This window comes from Pezoporus occidentalis, unplaced genomic scaffold (genome assembly GCF_034315485.1).
Source record: "Pezoporus occidentalis ecotype Australia unplaced genomic scaffold, CSIRO_AGI_Poc_V1 ctg211, whole genome shotgun sequence".
NCBI lineage: Eukaryota > Metazoa > Chordata > Aves > Psittaciformes > Psittacidae > Pezoporus > Pezoporus occidentalis.
The window spans coordinates 1,392,436-1,415,795 of NW_026913976.1; the positions used below are offsets into that span (position 1 = coordinate 1,392,436).

General features: G+C 41.9%; 1 protein-coding gene and 2 long non-coding RNA genes across 4 annotated transcripts in view; all 3 read left to right on the plus strand.

The window, feature by feature from the left end:
- The window catches only part of LOC134164110 (uncharacterized), a 126,322-nt gene extending 115,883 nt beyond the window's left edge, over nucleotides 1-10,439 (plus strand). Inside the window, exon 8 of the long non-coding RNA XR_009964997.1 lies at nucleotides 9,968-10,439. This is a non-coding gene — a long non-coding RNA (uncharacterized LOC134164110). The remainder of the gene's footprint in view (nucleotides 1-9,967) is intronic.
- LOC134164112 (uncharacterized) lies at nucleotides 2,292-4,340 on the plus strand. Its single transcript, XR_009964999.1, has 2 exons — nucleotides 2,292-2,447; nucleotides 3,148-4,340. It is a non-coding gene; the product is annotated as an uncharacterized LOC134164112 (long non-coding RNA).
- A 5,756-nt stretch (nucleotides 10,440-16,195) lies between the features above and the next one.
- Nucleotides 16,196-23,360, plus strand: part of DCBLD2 (discoidin, CUB and LCCL domain containing 2) — a 48,093-nt gene continuing 40,928 nt past the window's right edge. The window contains exon 1 of one of the 2 annotated variants that reach the window (XM_062619549.1): nucleotides 16,196-16,402. In XM_062619549.1, the coding sequence (XP_062475533.1) occupies nucleotides 16,291-16,402 (112 nt within the window). In that variant the 5' untranslated portion in view covers nucleotides 16,196-16,290. The remainder of the gene's footprint in view (nucleotides 16,403-23,360) is intronic. The other variant, XM_062619548.1, reaches the window with a different exon arrangement.

Sequence of the window (23,360 nt, forward strand, 5' to 3'; positions counted from 1 at the left end):
TTTCAATTTTATTGATCTGATCTAACTCATGTTCATTAGACCCAAAATTATTTTATGCTACTGTTGCTCTTCAGCCCATTGGAGCAAAGACCTCAGTCTTTCCTCAATAGCACTTTCCAGTATATTCTCAAGCTTTTTCCTTCCCCGAGGTAAAGGAAGAACATTACAACAGAAAAATAGTGTATTTCTTCTATTAGAACATCACAGCCTTCAGTTCATGTGATGGCAACTCTTTTTACCAAGTCCCTGATTTATAGCGTTGAAGAGGCTGATTCATTCAATACATAGTCTTGTGTTCCCAATGAAAAAAACCTTAGTCTCTGTACCTATTTCAATGATTCCCACTTTATTCTCTAAGGCTAGAGCCCTTGAATACTCCTGATAATTTCCAGTGGGGCAATTCAGGGCACAGTTCTGAGAAGATATAACAGAATCTCACCCAAAAAGAAAGGCAGTGAAGGTTACTGAGGGAGGTGAATTTTTATGTTATGAAGGGGTGCGCTAGTAATTGTGGGAAGAAATTCAAATAAAAAACAATACCAGGAAAAAGTATGCGGAGACCAAAATGCACTACAGTTCAGAGACATCTTCCAAAGGGAATCTTGGAAGCAGAAAGTCCTTGTAGTTTTAAAAGATTTGACAAAACAATAGAATAGGACCTGTATTTTTAAACTGGCCAGCAGAGATTCTTTCCAGGTGTTTGTGTTCCCTACCCCTCCTCTTTCCCTGACAGATGTTCTACTCATTAAATAAGGAAGTAACAGCACCCTTTACTGTTCCTAAGTTTTCACCCATAGTTTAACCCCGGATTTCAAGTACTGATGCACTTCTTTGCACCTATTCCACTGAAAGTAATTCCAGTTAATTTCTGTCTTTTAGGTGCTTTTCCTGTCTGTGGCTCAGGAAAGGAGGGAAAGGAAGAAGAAATGTTACCTGCCGGTTAGCAGTTCTACAAATGAAAAACTTACTTAATAAAGCACAGCTTGCAACCTGTGGGCAAAACTCAAAAAAAAAACACCAAAAAACTTTTATTCATTCTGTTTAATATCATACACTGAAGTTTGAGGCACCAATGGTAGGTGATTGATTTTTGTAGAAATAGTTCCCATATCTCTAATTTCTTTACAATTTTTCTGTGTGCATTGTTAGATTTACATGCGCTCCCCCTTCAAACATTAGGCTGGAGTCATTCTTCATCTCCCAGCGGTAACTAATCCATCATTAGATGGACCCATGCAGATCCATATGAGGTGTTTGCTTTTAAAGCCAAGCTTTCTTCCATCAGCTTGTGACATTTTATTCACTCAGACAAGCTGATTAATGGTGTCAGCACTGTACATTTGCTTTGCAATAAATACCAAGCAGATGTTATACTGGCCTATTGCCCCACGCTGAGCATGAATCCTGTGAGACCTTGATTTTGATAGCAGCTCAGTTACCAAAAGGTCAAATAGTGTCCCCTAGCCTGTTTTATGCATGAATATGATATTGACTATATTTTGATTCAGGTGTTCTGGGAGGGGCTTTATATTAGAAGCACAGGGTCAAAACCTGGCATGTCAGACTAGGCAAAACATCTGCTGACTGAAAGAGCAATTTTTTCTGTGAAGGTTTCCAGGTTGAGCCAATTGTCAGTTGCTGTCATTATACCTTGTATTTTCTCTCTCAGCAGGTATGCAAGCGAGGTCTTGTAGGGAGAAGTGACGTCTTCTCATTGAGACAATGGGATCTAACAAAAGAATGTCTAAGATACCAGGTCTCTTTAGGTCTGAAATGGAAACCACAAACTCCAAGCTCAATACAGACTGAAAAGGGAACAGTTCTTCCAAAAAATCTGGGTAGAGTTCTCCTCAGGTAACAGGAAATATTAGCAAGAGACAATAAGCCATATATAAGCATTTCATTCAACATGGGCTAAACTTCAGAAATTAACCTACTGAAGTAGAACTGCATTTATTTGACACTGCCATAAGAGAATCAAGTTATGATGCAGATTTCAGAAATGGGCCTGTGACACAAAGTTTGAGTCAGTTCTGAAGTATTCCAAGGTTCAGGAAGTCTTCAGATCCAGGGCTCTTGGGCCTTTCTCACATAATTTACAAAATGGAGACTGTAAACCCACATTATCTGTTGTCTTGGGGCAAAGATTTTGAATATAACATTTTTTCAGATAAAATCAGAATTATTGTTCCCTACCTTCTTGAAATCCAATAGAATTATTGCTATTATTTAATTTACTAGTGTATTATTTTAATATGTATATGTGAAATGATTAATATATTAATTTTATATTCCCATGTGGTTTGGGTTGGTTTTTCTCCCAAAATTCTTTATTCATTCTAGGCAAAAAGAAGAAAGAAAATAGAAAAACTACACATTAATCCCATACAGCTAAAACTTAACCTGTCTCAGGGGATGCAAGATATGAATATTCACAGTGCTCTCAGGTATTATAGCCATCTCTAAGGCTCATGGGCTAGCACCCAACTGAATCCCTATTAATACTAAGTATTTATGATATTTAAATACCAGAAGTGTGATAGTATTGTTTTTATGGCATTAAATGTTTGAATGTAAGCTACTTTGGCTAGAATGGCACAATTATATTGACACAATTACACTGTTCAAAAGTACATCTTCCTTTATGACTGTTCTTGTTCCACATATTCCCGGGACCTTCATTATTTAGCTTAAGTTGAAGAGAACGGATTCAGCTCTGGAGTTCATGATTCACTCTGGTTTTGAAGGGTATGAGTAATATTAAATTCAATATTTCATTCAACTCTAAAAAGACAAACATAAAATGACAAAGAAATATAGATATAACTAGACCATCTTCTCTACTAAGTATACTTTCCTGATAAGTAGACATAGGCTGTTTATATTTCTTCCCCTAATAACAGATGCTCTAGTAACTTGCATTTAATTAAAATAAGTCCTTCTCTGGCTTAGCAACCAACACATTTTAAGCATGTTCATTTAAATTATTGAGAGTTTATATGCACAAAACCCCTAAATGTAATGAGGCTTTTACTTATTGAACACCTTTTATATCCCCAGTGTGTCTTTCCCTGTGTAAGCTGAGTCTTACTTGTGACTTAAAGTGGTTTCTAACCGAATTCATCGCCTCCCTTTTCCTTGAATAAGAATTTGCAAGCAAGAAAGCTATTGAAAAGTCAAGGAATAAAGAGAAGGATCACCCTGAACAGAATGGCACTTGTTCCTTCTGCCACTTCAAGTTACTGACTTCCTTGCAGTCTCCATGCATTCATTTGCATAACAGAGGTGATCATCTGGCCTTTACTACAGCAAATTGAATATAAACCAGTTACTGAAATATAAAACACATCCTAGGGAATTCTCTGAACACTGGCATACAAATGAAGACCTTAGTGCTGCCTAGGAATAATGGAGGTGACAGAAGAGAAATATTGGTGTTGCTGATTGACTCTTATTGTTACAAGATGTATGAGAGGCTACAGCAGCATTTCACAGTCTTGGTGAAAGAAATGCTTGTTTTAGTTTATCTCCCTTCTCCCATTGCTGTAAAGTTGTTTAAGAGACTGGGCTTCATATTTCAGTATATAACTTGCCACCAAATCCAGCCACATTTTTGACACTGTTTTGGACTGAATTGGAGACAAGCTGGGAGATTTCTGCTTACACTGAGATATAATCATGTACTTAATGGCCTTATTTTTAAGCACCAAACCTCATGAAAAGGACCTCCTGATCTGCAACATTTTACTGGGCCATTCTGTTTAGAATACATTTCCAGTTTCCCTGGTAAGACACTATTTTCCTTCTTAACATAAAACCAGCTTCAGTCTTTTATTCCTAAAATTTAGAAATGAACAGAGAAGTATCGACCACACTCCTACTCAATCTTTTTGACCAGGATTCCCCATCTTTCATTTCTGCTAGAGCAGGCTAGGATGCCATGCCTCCTCTGTCACTTAACAGAACTACTACACATACACACTAAGTCCAGGACTTCCTAGGGAAAAGGCACAAGTGTTGCTGTGCTTTCTTTCAGAAAGCCTGTCAGTTACTGCTCTAAGTTCTCTAACCTTCTATTGTATGTTCAATACAGTAATCTCTTCCCCTTTAAGTTTGCCCATAAGATACAATTTAGTGAATCTGTTTCTTCCCATCTGCTGCAACTGGCTGTCCAAGCTCTCCATTACTCTCTTCAAATCAGTTTTCTCTAACATTTGTGTAAGTCGAATCTCATTCACTCAAGGAGAGATTGACGCTACTAGGTTGCAATCTCATCCAGAACCTAACATTTCTCTCATGAAGATGGCCTTAATGCCATCATTTTAAGGACTAAACCTAACCTCCTGGTATGCAACATTTTGAGCCATTCTGTTTAGAATATATTTCTGTTTAGAATATATTTATGTTTAGAATATATGAAGCACACTGGGGCATGAGTCGGCAGAGAAGCTGCGGTATTGCATTCCAAGAGGAGTGTGTGTCATATTTGCCTCATATATCTGAAAATGGAAAGGGGCTAGGGAACTATTTCCACTCATAAATTTAAAAAAACACTAGAGCTGAAAACACAATGCTATTTTAAGAACATGTGAGGCCAGGGAGTGCAAGTCTATCTTTGGGGTTTATCAAGTTTTCTGGTTGATTTGGGCCATATTTTAAAATTCATAATGGCCATATGCTTACTCTTTCGTAGCATCTTTTATCTCTCTTTTTTTTTTTTTTAATTTAAAATTTTGATTCTTGTAAACTCTCTCACAGTCATTGCTTGCCCGCATCCAAGTGCTGGCAACAACACAACACAAATTTCATGGGTTTTATAGTAACTGGCAATGCTGTTCTCCAGGGAGAAGTATTAGCCCTGCGCATAAAGCTTGGCTTTCATATAAAACAGCCCTATTTCTGCTTTAAATTTGATCATGATGCTCTTATTTTCATGTCTGTCTTTATTAGTATAGTACAATATTTCTTTTAATGCTTTTAAGATTTTCAGGCTTCCTCCCATTTAAAGTTATAATTCTCTGCTATTTCAATTAAACTCTACACCAATTTTCTTGAAGTCATTTTTGCCTGCAGTTCTACCTCTTCATTTCATCAGCATCAGTTAAGGGCTGTCCATCAGCAGCACATTACTTAAAGCATATAAAAGATATAATTGACTTTTTATCCTTGATCTGATGTTTCTAGAATATATTTTCACATTTTGAGTCTCCTCTTTTCACTACAAATCAATTTACTCATCACAGTACTATGTGATGAGTAGATATGGTTGATATGGTTGCAGCTCAGCTCAGCTCAGTTTGCTTTGGTGGGACTACAACCAATCACACACAAAAAAAATTAGGCTGCTCTCCAAATTCTTTATCTGGAAGAAACAGAGCTGATACCAATATGTTCATGCTCTGATTCACAACTTTAAGAGCAGGCAAAGTATAAACTCTTGAAAAAAATCAATTTATTTGCTATGGGGATTACTAATCTCATCTGCAAACACAGAAGAATGCCTCTGTTTCTCATACAGAAAATTTTGCTTGAAGTTTTTCCTTTTGAATCTTAGCTTCTAGACATTGTCTTCACAGGTCCCAAATTGTAGTGTCATAGTCTCACATCAAGTTTCTGTTTAAATCTGAAGCTGCCCTGTAGACAGCATTAGACACAAATATATTACAACTAAACATTATGCTGTTCCCTGATATTGATGTATAGACACAGTTTTTTCTTTAGGTTGGAAATAAAGACCTGGAACATGTGACACTGAACTCCTCTCTTTCATCTTCATAAGGGTGAAAGAACAGGTCCTCTTAATTATTTTCCTAATTTCATAAATGGTATCTCTTCTCCTCAAGCGTGTAAATATATCAGTAAAGAGCTGAATTAATCCTATAGTAATCATAATATCCTCCTTCAGCTTTCACTAAGACATAGGATTCACTGCATCTAAAGTATTTAGACTGCTCAGTACTTCAAAATACTGCTTTTATATAAGAGTACCAAACAAGACGCAATTCATCTTTAATATTTTTCTGTTTTCATTTGAAGGATCTTAGTAGTACTGGGCATAGATCCAATAAACATGAACTCGTTCAAGGGTAGAAGATGGTATAAGATCTACCCTCTTATTTTCCTTCTCTATGTTACCATGTTTAAATAAGAAGAAAATAACTTATTTTTCCCCCAGTATCCCTGAATTGTTTCACATATATAATGGAATAAAATGTAAAAGAAAATTGTTCTTGGAATTTATGCCACCATTTTTTTCCTGATAATAACTTTACGCACAATAAAATTAACAGATGCTGCTTACCAAAGTAACCCTGAACTAAATGTTAAGTGTTTATTCTCTTCTAAAAACATAAACCAATCAGCAACCAAATAACTCTACAGTGTCAAATAAATGTGCTTTATGTATAATCATGAGGTTCCTATCTGAAGTGAATTAAATAATAATCTTACATAAATATATCATAGTGGTTTTGTAAATGTGTTTCTGAGGATGAAATTAATTACATACATTGATGCAAATTATATACAATCAATACCCATTCTGTAACTGGGACTTTGTTGTTATTCTTAAAAAATAAATAAATAAAATGGGAACAAAGAAAAAAAATGAAAACAGAGAGGGAAGTAGAAGGATTTTTAGGGAAAGCTGTAACAAAACCTAGAAATCCCAAATGGGAAGAAACTGAGTAGCCAAGAGCAATAAAAGCTAGATCCCAAGGCCTAGATCCAACAGTTTTTTAGTACCACACATTTATCTAGTGCCATAAAGCATACTGCAGGATTCTGGAAGTGTCTGCAAGATCAAGCACCAACCATTCAGACTGGGTGTAGGTTAGTAGTAACAACAGTTAATAAAATAATGTTTAAATATCATGTAAACCACTGAAGCTCCAGAGATGTTTTCATTCTGTAGAAATCATGGTAACTTAAATTACTCACAATTTGTCATGGGTTTTCTTTGGCTATTTAATTTAAAATACTATGGAGCTATTTACTAAACTGAGTTTTCCAAAAAAGCAGAATTGTGGCAAAGGAGAGCAGTAACTTTTTCAATGACAGTTTCTGGTTTAAGTCAAACACTTTAACAATTAAAAATAATAAGAAAAAGGTGGGGGTTTGTTCCAGTGTTGTTGTAGCTATTAAATTATAAAGCTGTATTTTCAATGAATAATATACTTTGAAGCCTGGACAGCTTAGAGATGGCATGTTTTTTTCCATGGCATATGTCAACCTTGCTTGCTGAGCTGGACCCAGGACCATGGGCAGGACACTGGAGCTATCCGTTCTGAGGTAAAAGGGCTACTTACGTAATGAACATTAAATGATCTTTCAGAGTGGCACCCTCTGTAAAGAAGTTTGCATTTTCAGTGTTATCTGCTGGATGGTTCACCGTGTCCAGAAGAGTTAAATTAAACACAGCTTCACAGGAATACTAGTAGGAACTAAAACAAAGCAGAAGAACATATTCACTCCCTCACTCTGAGTGGACTTCACTCATGTTAAACTCTTGGAAATGCCAGAAAACATTTTGGCTGAAGAGTATTCTGTAATTTAGTTTAGCTTTGAGTATTATATACTTCAGATTGTTTGCATACTTGAGGATGAATATCTCAGCAGATTGCAAGATCTAACCTACAAACTAGATTTTTTAGAAAGCCCTTCCACAAAATCATTGTGCAAGTGAGGCATTTGTCTCTTGTTTTTCTGGTGTTAAGACCTCTACATTTATCAACCAAATTTGACTATTACTGCCACTGTAGCTGTAATCTAAACAACTCTAAGAATATGTTCATTAAGCATATAGCATAATTCTTTTGTCTGGAATTCCACCATAAACAGTGGAATTTGTTTTCTAGAAAAAGAGATAAAGTGATTTAATAATTCACTAGATAGCAGAGAGAAATTGTGAACCTGAGTACAGATCTGGACTTGCTCACAAGTAATTATCTGGGAAAAGTGCTAGCAATAACCTTCAGGTGTCTGCTGACATCTGAAAGGAGACATATGGCCTTGAGATGCACATACAGCCTTTGCTTTAGCTGGGGGGGGACACCTTTGTATTTACTGTCACAGAAAAAAACTAGAGCATCTGTGACATTTAAAGATTTCAAGGATAAGGAGATGGAGGTGCTAGCAAAGTCCTAATGTGTTAATATCATGAAGTCCAGAATTTGTCCGGTTTAAATGCATTATTTCTTTTCTTTACATTCAGAAGCATCAAACCTTTTCAGAATAAATTTTTATTTCAGTTAGAGAACATGGGTAAGTAACTACAGAAAATGGAAAGTTGAAAATCTCTTTTGCTCATTTACAACATCCCCTGTCAACAAAGTCTCCCCTTAGCATTCTCTTCTTCAAACTGAAGATGTCCAGCTCTCTCAGCCTCTTCATATGCATTATATTCTCCACCCCTAACCATTTTGGAGGCCTTCTGACTGATTCTCTCCCATATGTCAATATTGTTCTTGTACAGGAGGAAACCAAAACTGGACACAGTGCTCAGAAGTCTTATGAAAGATTACACTGCAGTTGTTTCCAAATGACCCCCATCCTGTACTGTTGCATGGGGCTATTCTTTCCCAGATGCAAGACCTTGCAATTGCTCTTGTTGGACTCCAGGAAGTTCACATCAGCCTGTGCCTCCAGACTGTGAAGCTCCCTCTGAATAGCAGCCCTGCCCTCCAGCTGAGTTCAGCTTTCAAAATACAACAAAAGAATGTAAAAGCTAGAGAGCCATGGTGGAAAAGAAGCCCTATGCATCAGAAGTCTCTCAAGGGAAATGAGAGAACCAGATGGAGATCATAGTTTCATTTACCTCTAGAAGTTACTCACAATGGGAAGGAGACATTGCAGAGATGTTTAATTGGCTAGGCATTCTTCTATCAAGCAGCAAGAAGTTGGTTTGATCTTCTATCTTACCATCTTGAACAAAAATATTTGTGCTGATTTCTTAAGATGTGTTGGCAACTTGCCTTATGATATTGGCATCATAGGATGCTATATTTGCATTTGCTTTGCACAACACTTAATTCTGAATGTCTTTTGATTTGATGACAGGGACAGTTCTAAATCACATACTAAAAGGGATTCTTTATTACACAGTTGTGTTTCCCCCAGAGGAGATGCCTGGGGCCTCTCACAGTTGAAAATGTGTAGTACTCTGCAGGTGGTCTATTTAAATTCATTTTGTGCTGAAATCTTCTGAGAAGAAGGAAGGTTCTGAAAGCCAAGAAGACCATCTGGATTTATCTAATTCTTCAGATTGTTTTTGTTGCATAAATAGCATGTAGTAAGACAAGCCATCCAAACAGAATTGCTAGTGGAACCATATTCCTAATTCTTTGGCTTCAGAGAGTCCATAAATCTTTAAGGCTTTTAGGGTGTATAAATGTCATAGTTTGTACCATTTCTGTCAGGATGGTGTTCCCTTTGCAAAATATGTGACCTAGGGCTCCACATAAACCATTTATGGTCAGCAAATATGGCTTTGGGACAAATTTCCAAGATAGATTAAGCAAATTTGGCTTTTAGGAATTCTGCAAGTTTTCACACCCCTCTTGGAAATCAATCCTCTCACAGATGCAGATATCCTTTCTAATGGACAAATAAAAGCCTTTAGAACAGTCAAATCAAGGTAATGAAACACCCCACACAGCCTTCACAACAGAAAATAATGCAGGAGGAAACCTCTCTCAGGTCCACCAGAGACCGATATTGACTAATGTGCCCAGATGCTCCTGTTAATGCACCAAACTACTAAGCCACAAATTATTCAAGGAGTGATTTTTCCAGTACACAACAAATGCCACTAATGATTAGTGATCTTAGGAATGTGCTCTCTCAAAAAGGATGTTATTGTAGTGATATAACTGCTTCATGTGACCTGTGGCAAGAACGTCTGTGTCTGGTGAATGGAAAACAAATGCATATAAATTACTGTCGATTCATCTTCCATTATGCATTGCAGGGTGTCTTGGTGACCATTACATCTTACAAGTGGACTTAAACCATCCTCAACTGAGATATCCTTCCATTATCTCTGCCTTCATTGGGGTCTCTTCGTCTGTTGCTAAAAAGATTTCAAAAGGGGCAAAAATAGGAAATGTACTAAAATCCTCATGTTTAACATTGCCTAAATATGTAAGAAACCACTCCCTGGCAGCTGTGGCACAATTGTCGGCCAAATGAGTAAAAAATGTGCATCACAATTTTTCTCTCTTTAGTCTGAGCAACCAAATCTATTCTGGATTCTTCCATGATTTGTCACAAATGGTATGGCTGGCATGCTCTGCAGTGATATGGTTGGTATGGAAGGAAAGAGAATGCTGTGCCTGTTTCTTGGTGGGAAAAAAAAAAAAAAAAGCCTTAAAAAAGCTCTGAGCACAGACTTGGACATAGTTCAGTTTTCATCATGTTAACGAGGAACAGTAATGTTAAAAACAACTGCCCCAGGGAGCGCGAGTGACCAGGAGAGCAGCGAACAGAGCGGACAGAGTGGGCAAACAGAGCGGGTCGAGGCAGTTTGTGCGGCAGTTCGCGCCGGCAGGCAAACGGGATGGTGAGCACCCGCCATATGACCAGGGCTTGGTCCGGGAGCTCTGCTCTGGCTGCCCCGGCGGTGGCCAGCGTAGGCGCCCAGACAGAGCCGATGAGAGGGGAGGCTGCAGTGCAGAGCTCGGGGTGTAGAGAGTGCCTGCACTGGTCTGGTGAGGGGAGGGTGCACAATGGGCAGGGCTGCACTCGGTGCTCCCTGGTGGAGGACCTCCTGCAGCAGGGGCTGAGCTGCGGGATGCTGTTAATAGACTGCAAGATGTCAGGGAAGCTGAGAGGAAGCAGGAATGGTTGCTGCCGGCCCAAACTGTGCAGGGGCCTCGAGCTTCACCTCTAGCTCATGAAGGAAAGAAGGAGGCCGTTAACCCGAGAAGCTGGGAATTAGTAATAAAAAAGAAAACAAACAACAAAAAAAAGGAGGAAAAGGACAATCAAAAGCGGGGGGCTTCCTCCTAAATCTGATGTCCCCACCCAGAACCGCTTTGCTGTCCTGCAGGGGGCTAGTGAGGAAACGCGCTCGAGCCAGAAACAGCCGGCTGATGCACTGCTAAAGAAGATCTCTACTGGTGCCGCCAGGAAAAAGCGGCGGGCCGTAGTAGTAGGGGACTCGACACTGAAAGGGACAGAAGCACTTGTCTGCCGGCCAGACCCTGTCTCAAGGGGCGTGTGTTGCCTACCGGGGGCACGGATCAGGGATGTGGCAGAGAGGCTGCCTGCTCTAGTAAATCCCACGGACTATTACCCACTCCTGGTGATACATGTGGGTGCTAGGGATATAGATAGTAGTAATCTGGGGAACATAAAGAAGGACTACAGAGCCCTGGGGGAGGTGGTTAGGGGCTCTGGAGCTCAGATAGTCTTTTTGTCAATTCTCCAGGATACAGGGGAGGACCTAAAAAAAGCTAGGAGGATTAGCCAGGTTAATAACTGGTTAAAAGGGTGGTGTCATAGTCAGGGGTTTGGGTGTCTTGAACACGGGACCCAAGCTTGTAGGCCAGGTCTAGTGGGGGCTGGTGGAGCTGCTCTGATAAAGAAGGGGAAGAGCAGTTTTGGTAGGAGGCTTGCCAGACTGGTCAAGGAGGCTTTAAACTAGATGTGTTGGGGGAGGGGGGCATCATTCCATCCCAACACACCCAGTCAGTTGCCAGCACCTATAATAAATGCTCGGAGCAATGTAGAGATATCCCAGCTGCTCCAGCCAATGAGCCAGCTTCATTTGTAGCTCAGCTCAGATGCCTCTATACAAATGCCCGTAGCATGGGGAACAAACAAGAGGAATTAGAGATGTGGGCACGTCTACAGGGGTATGATATAATAGGCATCACAGAAACATGGTGGGATGGCTCCTATGACTGGAGTGTTGGAATGGAAGGTTACAGGCTCTTTAGAAAAGACAGGCCTGGCAGGCGGGGAAGGGGAGTTGCCCTTTATGTTAGGGATAGGCTGGAGAGTATGGAACTCTGTCTGGGGACAGGCGCGCAGTCCACAGAGAGTTTGTGGGTCAGGGTTAAAGGGAATATAGCTATGGGAGACATTACTGTGGGGATCTGTTACAGACCGCCTGATCATGGACAGCCTGTGGATGAAGCACTCTATAGACAGATAAGAAAAGCCTCACGCTCACAGGCCCTTGTTCTCATGGGTGACTTCAACCACCCTGACATCTGTTGGAAGGACGGTATGGCCCGGCACAAGCAATCCAGGAGGTTCCTCGATTGTGTGGAAGACAACTTCCTTCTGCAAGTAATAGAGGAGCCAATAAGGAGAGGTGCCGTGCTTGACCTCATGCTCACCAACAGGGAAGGGCTCATTGGAAATGTGACACTCCAGGGCAACCTTGGACACAGCGATCACGAGATGGTCGAATTTGAGATCCTCAGGACAGTGAGAAGAGTGTGCAGCAAGCTCACTGCCCTGGACTTCAAGAGAACAGACTTTGGCCTCTTCAGGAACCTGCTTAGTAAGGTTCCATGGGATACAGCCCTAGAGGGCAGGGGGGCCCAAGACTCTTGGTTGATATTCAAGGATCACCTGCTACAAGCTCAGGAGTGCTGCATCCCAACTAGAAGGAAGTGCAGCAGGAAGGCCAGGAGACCTCCTTGGATGGATAAGGAGCTGCTGAGGAAAATTGAAATGAAAAAAGAGGCTTATAAAAAGTGGAAGCAAGGACAGGAGGCCTGGGAAGAGTACAGGGATGCTGTCCGCGAAGCCAGGGACCAGGTTAGGAAAGCTAAGGCCCAGTTAGAATTAAACTTGGCTAGGGATATTAAGGATAACAGGAAGGGATTCTACAGGTACATAGCAAATATAAAACAGACTAGGGACAACGTAGCCCCCTCAGGAAGCTCTCAGGAGAGCTAGCTACAGAGGATTTGGAGAAGGCTGAGGTTCTGAATGACTTCCTTGCCTCGGTCTTCACTGTCAAAGGCTCTGACCACACCACCCAAGTCTTGGAAGGCAGATGCAGGGACTGTGAGAATGAAGACCTTGCGCCCACTGTAGGAGACCATCTTAAAAATCTGAACGTGTACAAGTCCATGGGTCCTGATGAAATCCATCCGCGGGTCCTGAAGAAGCTGGAGAATGAAGTTGCTAAGCCGCTGGCCATCATATTTGAGAAATCATGGCAGTCAGGTGAAGTTCCCAATGACTGGAAAAAGGGAAATATAACCCCCATTTTCAAGAAGGGAAAAATGGATGATCCAGGGAATTACAGACCAGTCAGTCTCACCTCTGTGCCTGGCAAAATCTTGGAGCAGATTCTCCTGGAAGTCATGCTAAGGTACATGAAAATCAACGAGGTGCTTGGTGACAGCCAGCATGGCTTCACGAAGGGGAAATCCTGCCTGACCAATTCGGTGGCCTTCTATGATGGGGCTACAGAACTGATGGACAGGGGTAGAGCAGATGATGTCATCTACCTGGACTTGTGCAAAGCGTTCGACACTGTCCCACATGACATCCTTGTCTCTAGATTGGAGAGACATCAATTTGATGGCTGGACCACTCTGTGGATAAAGAACTGGCTGGATGGCCGCACACAAAGAGTTGTGGTCAATGGCTCAATGTCCAGCTGGAGACCAGTAATGAGTGGTGTCCCTCAGGAATTTGTTGTTGGGACTGGTCTTGCTTAACGTCTTCATCACTGACATGGACAGTGGGATTGAGTGCACCCTCAGCAAGTTGGCCAATGACACCAAGCTGTGTGGTTCGGTTGATATGCTGGAGGGAAGGAATGCCATCCAGAGGGACCTTGACACGCTTGTGAGGTGGGCTGATGCCAACCTTATGAAGTTTAACCATGACAAGTGCAAGGTCCTACACCTTGGTCGGAGCAATCCCAGGCACAGCTACAGGTTGGGCAGAGAAGAAATTCAGAGCAGCCCTGCGGAGAAGGACTTGGGGGTGTTGGTTGATGAGAAAATGAGCATGAGGCGGCAGTGTGCGCTTGCAGCCCAGAAAGCCAACCATGTCCTAGGCTGTATCAAAAGGAGCGTGACCAGCAGGTCAAAGGAGGTGATCCTGCCCCTCTACTCTGCTCTTGTGAGACCTCACCTGGAGTATTGTGTGCAGTTCTGGTGTCCTCAACATAAAAAGGACGTGGAACTGTTGGAACAAGTCCAGAGAAGGGCCACGAGGATGATCAGGGGACTGGAGCACCTCCCGTATGAAGACAGGCTGAGGAAGTTGTGTCTGTTCAGCCTGGAGAAGAGAAGGCTGCGTGGAGACCTCATAGCAGCCTTCCAGTATCTGAAGGGGGCCTATAGGGATGCTGGGGAGGGACTCTTCATTAGGAACTGTAGTGATAGGACAAGGGGTAACAAGTTAAAACTTAAACAGGGGAAATTTAGATTGGATATAAAGAGGAAATTCTTTCCTGTAAGGGTGGTGAGGCACTGAAATAGGTTGCCCAGGGAGGCTGTGAATGCTCCATCTGTGGCAGTGTTCAAGGCCAGGTTGGACGAGGCCTTGCGTGGCATGGTTTAGTGGGAGGTGTCCCTGCCCATGGCAAGGGGGTTGGAACTAGATGATCTTAAGGTCCTTTCCAACCCCAACTATTCTATGATTCTATGAGTCTGTGATCTTGATAGAGTAATTTACAAAGAGCTGGTGATGGTGGATGTTATTGAAAGGATGTTATTTCAAAAACAGATAACTAATTAAACTTCTTGTACTACATACAGACAGACGCTCCTCCACATGTCCCATTCCACACTGTTCACCTCCACCTCACCTGTATTCCCATTAACACAAGCTTGAGGTCCTTTCCAACCCTAACTATTCTATGATTCTATGATTCTAACTAGTAAACCTCATCTACATAGTTCTTCAAGCAACTCTGTGGATTGGGAAAGACTGACTCCTGAGGTAGTTTTCCTGCCTTTTCAGTTGAGTCAGCACTGGACTTCACCACTGGCCAGGAAAGCAGTATCTGTTTCACAAAGCTGTTCAAGAGAGGAAGCAGAGAATGATTTCTTCCTTAAGACACTTTACACAGTGGAACCACTAGGGCTGGCCACCACCAGGACATGGGGTTGACTTGCAATGGCCCTTCCACAGCAGAAAAGATGAACCATGATGCCTGTACTGTCTGAGAGGCTGATCTTTGGAAGCTGTGGAGTCCCAAGTCCCTTTGCTTTGTGGTGAGAGTATGGGCAGTGGAAGGCTGAGGAGGTTTCAATTCTGAAGCTGACAGAAGTGTAAAATGATGTCTGTGTGGGTGCTGCTCTTGTTCCCTAGAAGGAAGCAAGGCCGGGACTGTAGGTGTGTATGCATGGACACAATGTTTCATCAGCATCTGAAAATTACATTTTTTTCATCTACCACGGAAAAACAGGTAACAAGGTGCTCCCTTCCGTGATGATGATGGTGTTACAAAGGTAATTCTTTGATCCTACCAGTGTTTAGGATGCTTTTCTCCCAAAACATGCTTTGTTGACAACCAGGGGGAACTGTTTCAGTATGGTAACAGCTACCACAAGTCTCTGCAAATGTGCTATTTTGCTTTTTGTTACGATTCCAAGACTTGAAAGTTTCTTATTTTAAGTATCTCTTCCCTATGGGTGAATTTATCCTCCTAAAGCAAGCCTCCCAGTGACACACTGTAAATGTTCAAAAGCTAGATAACAAGAACTAAAATTGCAGTGGCTTGGGTCTTATCTGCCGATCCCATGCTTTCTAGAGCTGAATTCTCATGTGTGTGTGATCTATGACACCAGTTTATCCTCTTCTGTTAACAACAGCAACAGCAGTGCTTCCAGAGAATTTTGTTTTTTTCCAGTCAATTTTGCCTCACTTAATCTCTACTTTGGGGGAAGAGGGAAGTTAAATACTTGTAGCCAACTCGTTAAGGAGGACGGAGATGGAATACAGAGAAGTAGGGGCTGATTTCCTAGGGACCCTGTTTCGGGGCCACTAATCCCGAGCTGGCCGCCCGCCTTCCTGCGCACCCCTGCAGCGCCCGGGGCGCGGATAGGGCCGGCAGCCGCCAGCGGGACGCCGGGGCCCGCGGCGGCACCTGGGGCGGCCTCTCGGCGGCGGGGCGGGGGAGCGGCAGGAAGCGGGGCAGGGCCGCGCACCCGGAAGCGGTTGGGCCGGCTGCAGGGGGCTGCTGGTGGCGCGAGCTCGGTAGCTGGCTCGCAGGCGCGTCCCGCTCGGCGGCTGCGGGGCACAGACGCGGCCGGGCTCGGCTGCCCTGCAGCCCGCGATGCCCTCGGGCTGCCGGGTACGCCGCGGGGCATGGTGAGCCCTGGGCGGCAGCTCCCTGCGGGGACTCGGCAGGCGGCCTCTCCGCTCCGCCTCAGCCTCCTGCTCCTGCTGCTGGTGCCGCGGGGCACCGGGGCGCAGAAAGGTGGGTGCGAGAGCGGTCGGGCAGGGCGGCAGCGGGCGAGGGAAGCCCACGCTCTGGAACATGGCTGCATGGCGAGGGGGGGAGCCCCCATCTCTGGTCTGCCCCTCAGCATGTGGCCCCACTCCCCGAGTCTGCCCACTCCCTGTCCAACAAAGGGCGAAAGAAGAGCCCCATTCTCGGCAACTCCCTTTTCGTCGTCCTCACTCCCACCCTGTGGGGCGGCCGCCCCGTCGGGGAGTGTGGGGCTCCCTCAGGTGGGGGGGTTGACCAGTTCCAGCCCCAGGGGGAGCCGGCGGCGGGAGGGCTTCACCCGGGCGGGGCGCGGCTGAAGTGGCGGGAGGCGCTGGGCTGTGGTGGTAGATCGGGGACACAAGGCCGGCCCGAAAGCGGAGGGCGCGCTGGCGTTTGCTGTCCTGAGCCACAGCCAGCTGCTGGGGGAGGCTGCCCACACAAGCTGTGTATGAAGAGGTGTGAGCCAGGAGGGGATAAAGGGGAGATTCTGCTTGCTCTGAAAATAAACTTACACATGCCCAAGAGCAGTAGAAGTGTACATGGGGTGAGCGTCTAGAATGTGTGATGGAAGGGGGTAGTTTTTTGGGGTTTTGGTGTTTTTTTTTTAAGAGAAATTGGTGAGATTTGTCCTCCTCGGGTGGAATTAGTTCATTAGGCTTTAGCACAATTTGGTCAATTCATAGCAGAAGATCAGAGGATGCCACAGTAACTGTCACTTTGATCATATGCTTGGGAGAAAGTGTTGGGAGTGAATGTTTTGACAGCATCTTGAAACTTTCACTTGTTGAATACAGGGGCTGAGAAGAGAAATTTTGTGGTTTTTGATTCCATTTGCTTCTTGCACCGGTCTTGCTTTGTTTTGGAAACTCACCTCTTGTTATCACATAACTTTGTCTACATCTCAAAGAGAGATGTAAATGTATTTGAATGTCCCAAACTCTGTATTAAAATGCACAAAGGGAATCAAAAAGTGTATGCGCTGTACTGTTAAACATATATTTCACGTTTTTTGAATGGAAAAGGTCAGAGATGCATCCACAGATCAACGTAGTCAAGTTGACTTACCTTTTGCCCTTATTTCCAGCTAACTGCATTTAGTTTTAAGTATGTTCCTGTACACAGAAGATATTGCTAGTATGCATTTGACATACCTGATTTTGTTTGTGTTTAATTTATGATGGAGGAGGAGAAGTTCCATTTGCTTTTGAGACGAAATTGGGCAATTTTAACATTTAGCCTTTTGAAGACTGTGGCTGGATGAGTCAGGTAGCAGCAAGGTGTTCAGGCTGTAGGAGCATCACACTCGAAGTACTAGTGCTGACCTGACACTTATCTGACCTTTTGGTGAGCAGACTGAGTTTGCTATTCTAGGAGAAAACTGAAATAACTGTGTGGGGTAGGGAAGAGTCATAATTTTCCTCCACATTACTGAGTCGGATTGGCGCAGTGAGTAATCAGAGGTGCGCTAAAGGGAGTGGGACCATGCAGCAAAAAGTGGGACCACATGGACAGCAGGCTTTTAAATATGCTGTTCACTTTACCTGTCTGTACTCTGAGAAATTGCTGAAGAGTTCCTACCCAGAATTTCAATGTAGCGTTCCTTCTTGTTTGCACAGAAATCTTCCTTTTGAGCAGGAAGGGAACCTCTTTATTGACAAGCTTCATTTTATTTGGTAACATAAAACAGAGCTTGTCTTAAGGTTAGGGTCTGTGGTGGTGTTAAATACAATGCTTTCCAGTATGAGAAATTGTTGGGAGCTTCTAAGAAAAGCTCTGCTTGCGAGGGACTGTTTCCTTGCCAATGTTTTTTTTTCATTTATCTTATTCCAGAGAAGGTTGAGGAGCAGATATCCTGTATTTTTAAATGCTGGCATAGTTCTAATTTCATACAGAAATGAAACTGTTGTCTTGCTCATGAAGGGTCTGTCCAAAGCAGTTACTAAATTAGTGTATTAAATGTATGCACAGGCTTCTAAAATAATATGTTGATTGCCAGTGGAAGTACCCAAGGCCTAAGAAATTCCACAGTTAAAGTTGGTTTTGAGCTCTTTTATAAAAATGCTGTGAGTGATACTATGTAGGAACCTAGACTCATTTGTGATGTTAGGGAGGCTGATCCTCTGTTAATAAGCAACTGTTCCTTTTCTTTTCCACTGTTGAGCACCTCTAAGCCTCACATACTGCATGGTATTTAAATCTTGTTATGAAGATAGAGCATTTTCATATCTCACATGCTTTTCTTTAGAGCACCTCCCTAATATGAACTAATTTAAAAATAACAATATGGTTTTGGTCAATGTGAAACTTGTTTTGAATATTGGGTCAAGTGGGCCTCCTCCCCTTCCAGACAGCTGCAAACTAAGGAACGAAAAAGTGCAAGTACTGCTGTGCTTTTCACTTGGTAGCCTACAGCGTTATCATGTAGGATTGGAGTGGGATTTTTTTTCAATCTATGATGTTGAAAATCACTCAGTATATGTAGTTCAGCATTCTTTGTTCAAGGTCTTGAACCTGAGCATCTAGCTGTCTTGGAAAATATGAGCATTTTGTATGCGATTAAACACCTTCAGAAGCACTGAAAAAGACTCAACAGCAAAGTAGCCTGTACTGGGTTTCATACAGGCTAATGCATCAGGCACTGTCCAGCCAATGGCTGTGCAAATCAGCTCTTGTGATTTTGATGCAATTGTATAGTGACTTTAGCTCCTGGTTGCAATGAAATTGATATTTCAAAAATACTTCAAGTGTTTTATTTGTTTTACGTGTAATTAAGCAAGCTGGCACCATGTAAGCTTCCCGATCTTTGTGGCTTGCATTTTGAGAAGCAGTGCTCATAACAGATGCTCAGCTATTGTCATAAATTTGGAATGGCCTTTTCGTTAGTTAAGTTGAACTTTTGGGGGATTTAGAAAAACACAGCTAAAAGAAATGGTTGCTTAGTAGAAGTTGAGTAATGTCTTAGTTATTCTGAAGGTATGAAGACTGTGGGGCAAAAACTTTGTCATCACACATGTAATTTGGTAGCTGTATGTTGGAATTCCTAATGGATACTGATTTGCATGTAGAACTGGAATAAAGCCTTAAGTTACAAATAAACTTTAGATTCTATAACTGATTCCCAAGTGATTCAAAGCAGATTTGTTTGCAATCTTTCCTTTAAAAAAAACCCTAACTACGGATGCTTGTTTTTGAATGTGATTCTCCTATTCCATTCTAAACAAATACCAACCCACGAAGATGTTATGTGCTCAAACCTCATTGAAGAAAGTACAAAAAAGTGATTTATCACTGTAGCTTAAAAATGTTTGCTTTAATGTAGCAAAGAATTTTTGAATGTGTGGTGCTGGGTTACCATGACCTAAAAAGCTGAGTGAAAGAACTGATGACTCTGTGTACGTTGAGCCTAATTAAATACTTTTCCATGGCCTTGTGTTTTGTGGTTGAACTGCAGTATTCCTGGATCTGTTGTGTGTTCCCTGCTCCTCTTCATTTCCCCTGTGTGCCCTCCCCTTCTCTCCACAGTGGTCCTGCTCTTACCGCTGCTTGTCCATTCGGCAGTGCAACAGGTTACGGTGGCTTTGGCTGTGGCTGGTCCAGAATCAGGCACGTGGTGATCCATCAGCCTAGCCTCTGCATTTCTGTAGAACCTGGAAAAGCTTGTGGTCATTCATGTGTTGGTGACTGAAACAAACAACTGTGGCAACTGTTGCAGCTTCCTGGCCGCTTGCTGTACAGGGCTGTCTTAGTGCCTTTGTCACTGAAGTATAGCATTTTGCTCCCACGATGCTGAGTTCAGATGTTCCAGGGACAGTTGAGAAGACTAGAGCTAGCTGTGTGATTTTGTGAACTTTGTTTCATCTTGCAAATAACTGTCTGTCCCTTTTGGTCACTAAGGTAGATTTAGAAGAGAGGTGGCTTGATTTGAGGACAAAGAGAAGGTGACTCTAACTATATATTCATGAGCTGGGCAAGAAGGAGGGAGAGAGGCTGTAGCTTCTCCCTTGATGTCCTGTAAGAGATTATTTCCTCCTGGAAGGGGGGATGGGCAAAGGTTCAAGCTGCCAAGGTAGCCCATTGCAAGTGTCTTTTTTTTTTTCTTGCTTCAGAGACTTCCTGGCGTGTAAATACAAAGCACCACCATAAAAACTTCTGCCATATGAGCAGTTTGCATGTGTTGTCCTTCATGCAAGTGCTGTTTTCTACATTTGCTAAATTAGATTGGGTGGTGTCTTATTGCCCTTTGTATCCATTGTCCTTGGCTGGGCTCATCTTTGAGGAACAGTCACAGCCAAACCCATAAGAAATTAGTTTGATTAAAAAGACACCACCACCCCCCCACCACCCCCCCACCCCCCCCCCCCCGATCTTTAGATTAGAGATTTATTATCCCTAAAATTAACATGAGAATAAGTGTTTTATGATGGGAGAGCAGCCCTTTGTTTTAGCCATTTGGTTTTGCTAATAGGACAGTTTTACTTAAGAATGCAGACTGTTTTGATGATGGAGTTTTGTGGAACTCTTGAGGATTCAGGGGTTAGGATTAGGCAGGAGTGCTGAGGCAAATCCCCTTCATCCTTATTCTGAGAAGTATGGAAGAGTTTTTCAAGACTGCAGTTTAAAGTCCTGCTAGGCTTAGCTGACATGTTGGATGATTCAGCTATTCTGATACTTTTTTTTCACTTCCCAGCGTTGTGTCTTGGAGATAGAAGTAGTGAGGAGGAGGGGGAGCACTGTGTAGAGGAATGCTGTTCCTGGGGGCGGGAGTGAGCTGGTATTGGAAGTATAGACCTACACCCAGTGAAAATTCTTTTCTTTTGAAAACAAGAATCTCTGAAAAGTAATTTTTCCTCTTCCAGTTAACTGAGCCTTATTTGAAGTGGTTAGGCTGGGTCTGCTGGGCAGAAAGTACATCCATGTGTTCTGCAGAGCCATCCTTTCTGGGAGTTTGCTTGTAGTGCTGATTCTGTTCAGGCTAGCTCATCTTTGGGAGCCTGTTGAGGTTGTGCTAGTCTAGTCTACTCTAAAGAAAGCAGGAATTATCATTTTGTATAAATACTCCTAAAGGTCTCATACTTGATCCCAGAATGTATTACATTTTGCTTTGGATTTAAGCAGTACAATGCATGTTGGTTCTATATATACGTGTGTGTGTGTACACGGCTATAAAGATTCTATCTGAGCTAGTGGTAAAAAGGTTCTTTCAAAAGCTTGTATGCCATTACTGCATGCATCTCAAGATAGTGACCTTCTAGCATATTAGTGCAGTCTTTAGGAAAATTATTTTAGTGCTACTGAACAGAGAGGTTCAGCTTTCCAGATTTGGAGGACTGTTTTCTTATTCATATAAGAGAAAAATAATCTGTCTCCTTTTTCTGCATTTCTGTCACCTGCTTTATACTCTGGGAAATGATGCATTAGGTTTTTAATGTGATCACTGCTGTTCTGTATAGTTTGTCATCAGCTAGTTAAGTGCCAACTTGAATGCATCAGCTTTGATAACTCAGATAATCTTCAGTATAAATGCAGTTCTTGTTGGAATTGCTGTTCACTGTATTTACCAGTGTTTCTGTATTGGTTATTTTATCCCATCTTATGAAGGGGTTTAAATAAGCTATTGTGTGTCGCCCCCACTTTTGTAGCTGCACCCTGTGCTTTGGGGAAGCAGTTAGGATTACCTGAAATTTGTTTTGTAGTCAAAGGATTTCCCTCTCCTCCTGCACTTTCTCGTTAAGAGTTGCTTTTAGATTGATTTCTTTGTTAAATATTATTGAACATATGTGGTTCTTTTTATAAAATAGTGGTATAGTTGAAACCATTGTCCAGAGGTAGACTGAATTTACTAAACTGAGGTTTGGAGAGGGGAACAGTAGCAATGTGAACATAAAAGACTATGCAGTAATTTGCATTAAAATAGGATCTTTAAAATTTTCAGTGCTGTTTTTTTATATAGAGTGATGGGTTATTACCTTTGAAGCCTGTTCATTAATGTTTTAAGACTGTGAAATACCCAATTTTGCTAAGCTTCATGCTTTGCCTTCCATTATTTGAGGCGAGCAGCTTGAACTGTGCTATGCATGTTTTATTGTTTATATTTGAACACTTTTTATGTTATTTGAATTAAAAATCGTACTTGAAAATGTGATAATGATTTGACATTTGGACCACAGAACAACACTGACTTTGAAAAAATGCTTTCGTTGAAGAATTCTTTGTCTAGTGTTTGAAAAAGAAAACAAACCCCAGCCGCTGGATGAGTTCTAATAAGGTAAATCCTTTTGAAGAAAAAGGGTTCTGGAAGCAGTATATGTGTATATGGGGGCTCAATATGTGCTTGTCAGATGTGCTTGCTGTTAATTTTTGCTAATATAAAGAGGATGTTTTGGCCTCTTCACTGGTCTCTGTGTGTGATAGATGTTTTGCATTTTGATTCAATCATTATTTCTTACAGTTATTTGACTGCTGATCTTAAGAATCTCTGTTCTTACCATTTTACCAAAAGTACTAAGTTTCAAATTTTTCACTGAATGAACTTCTGTCTTACTAATATAAACTCCATGCATCTAGATTTTGAAGGGTAACACAATGAGGAAAGTTCCAGTTCTGCACCACTCTTATGATAGCACACATAGCTACTGCATTAGTAAATGTTTTTTTGTAAGCTGAATGAAGTTTATGAACCTAGCTGTGTCATTCTTGGCAGCAGTAGTATTGAATAATAAGGAATTCACCCATATGCCATAGATAAAGTAGGTATATTTTTACAGAATATCTTAGAAACGGTTTGGTGTGGTTTTGTTTTGTAATATAGTTAAAATTTTTCTCTCTCAAGATACCTTTAAATCAAGTAAGAAAACTTTCTTGAAAGTTAAATTTCATGCAATATCCTAAATTTCATTTGGCTAGAATCATGACTAGCCAATTGTAAGTAGCTGTGGTATACAAGAAA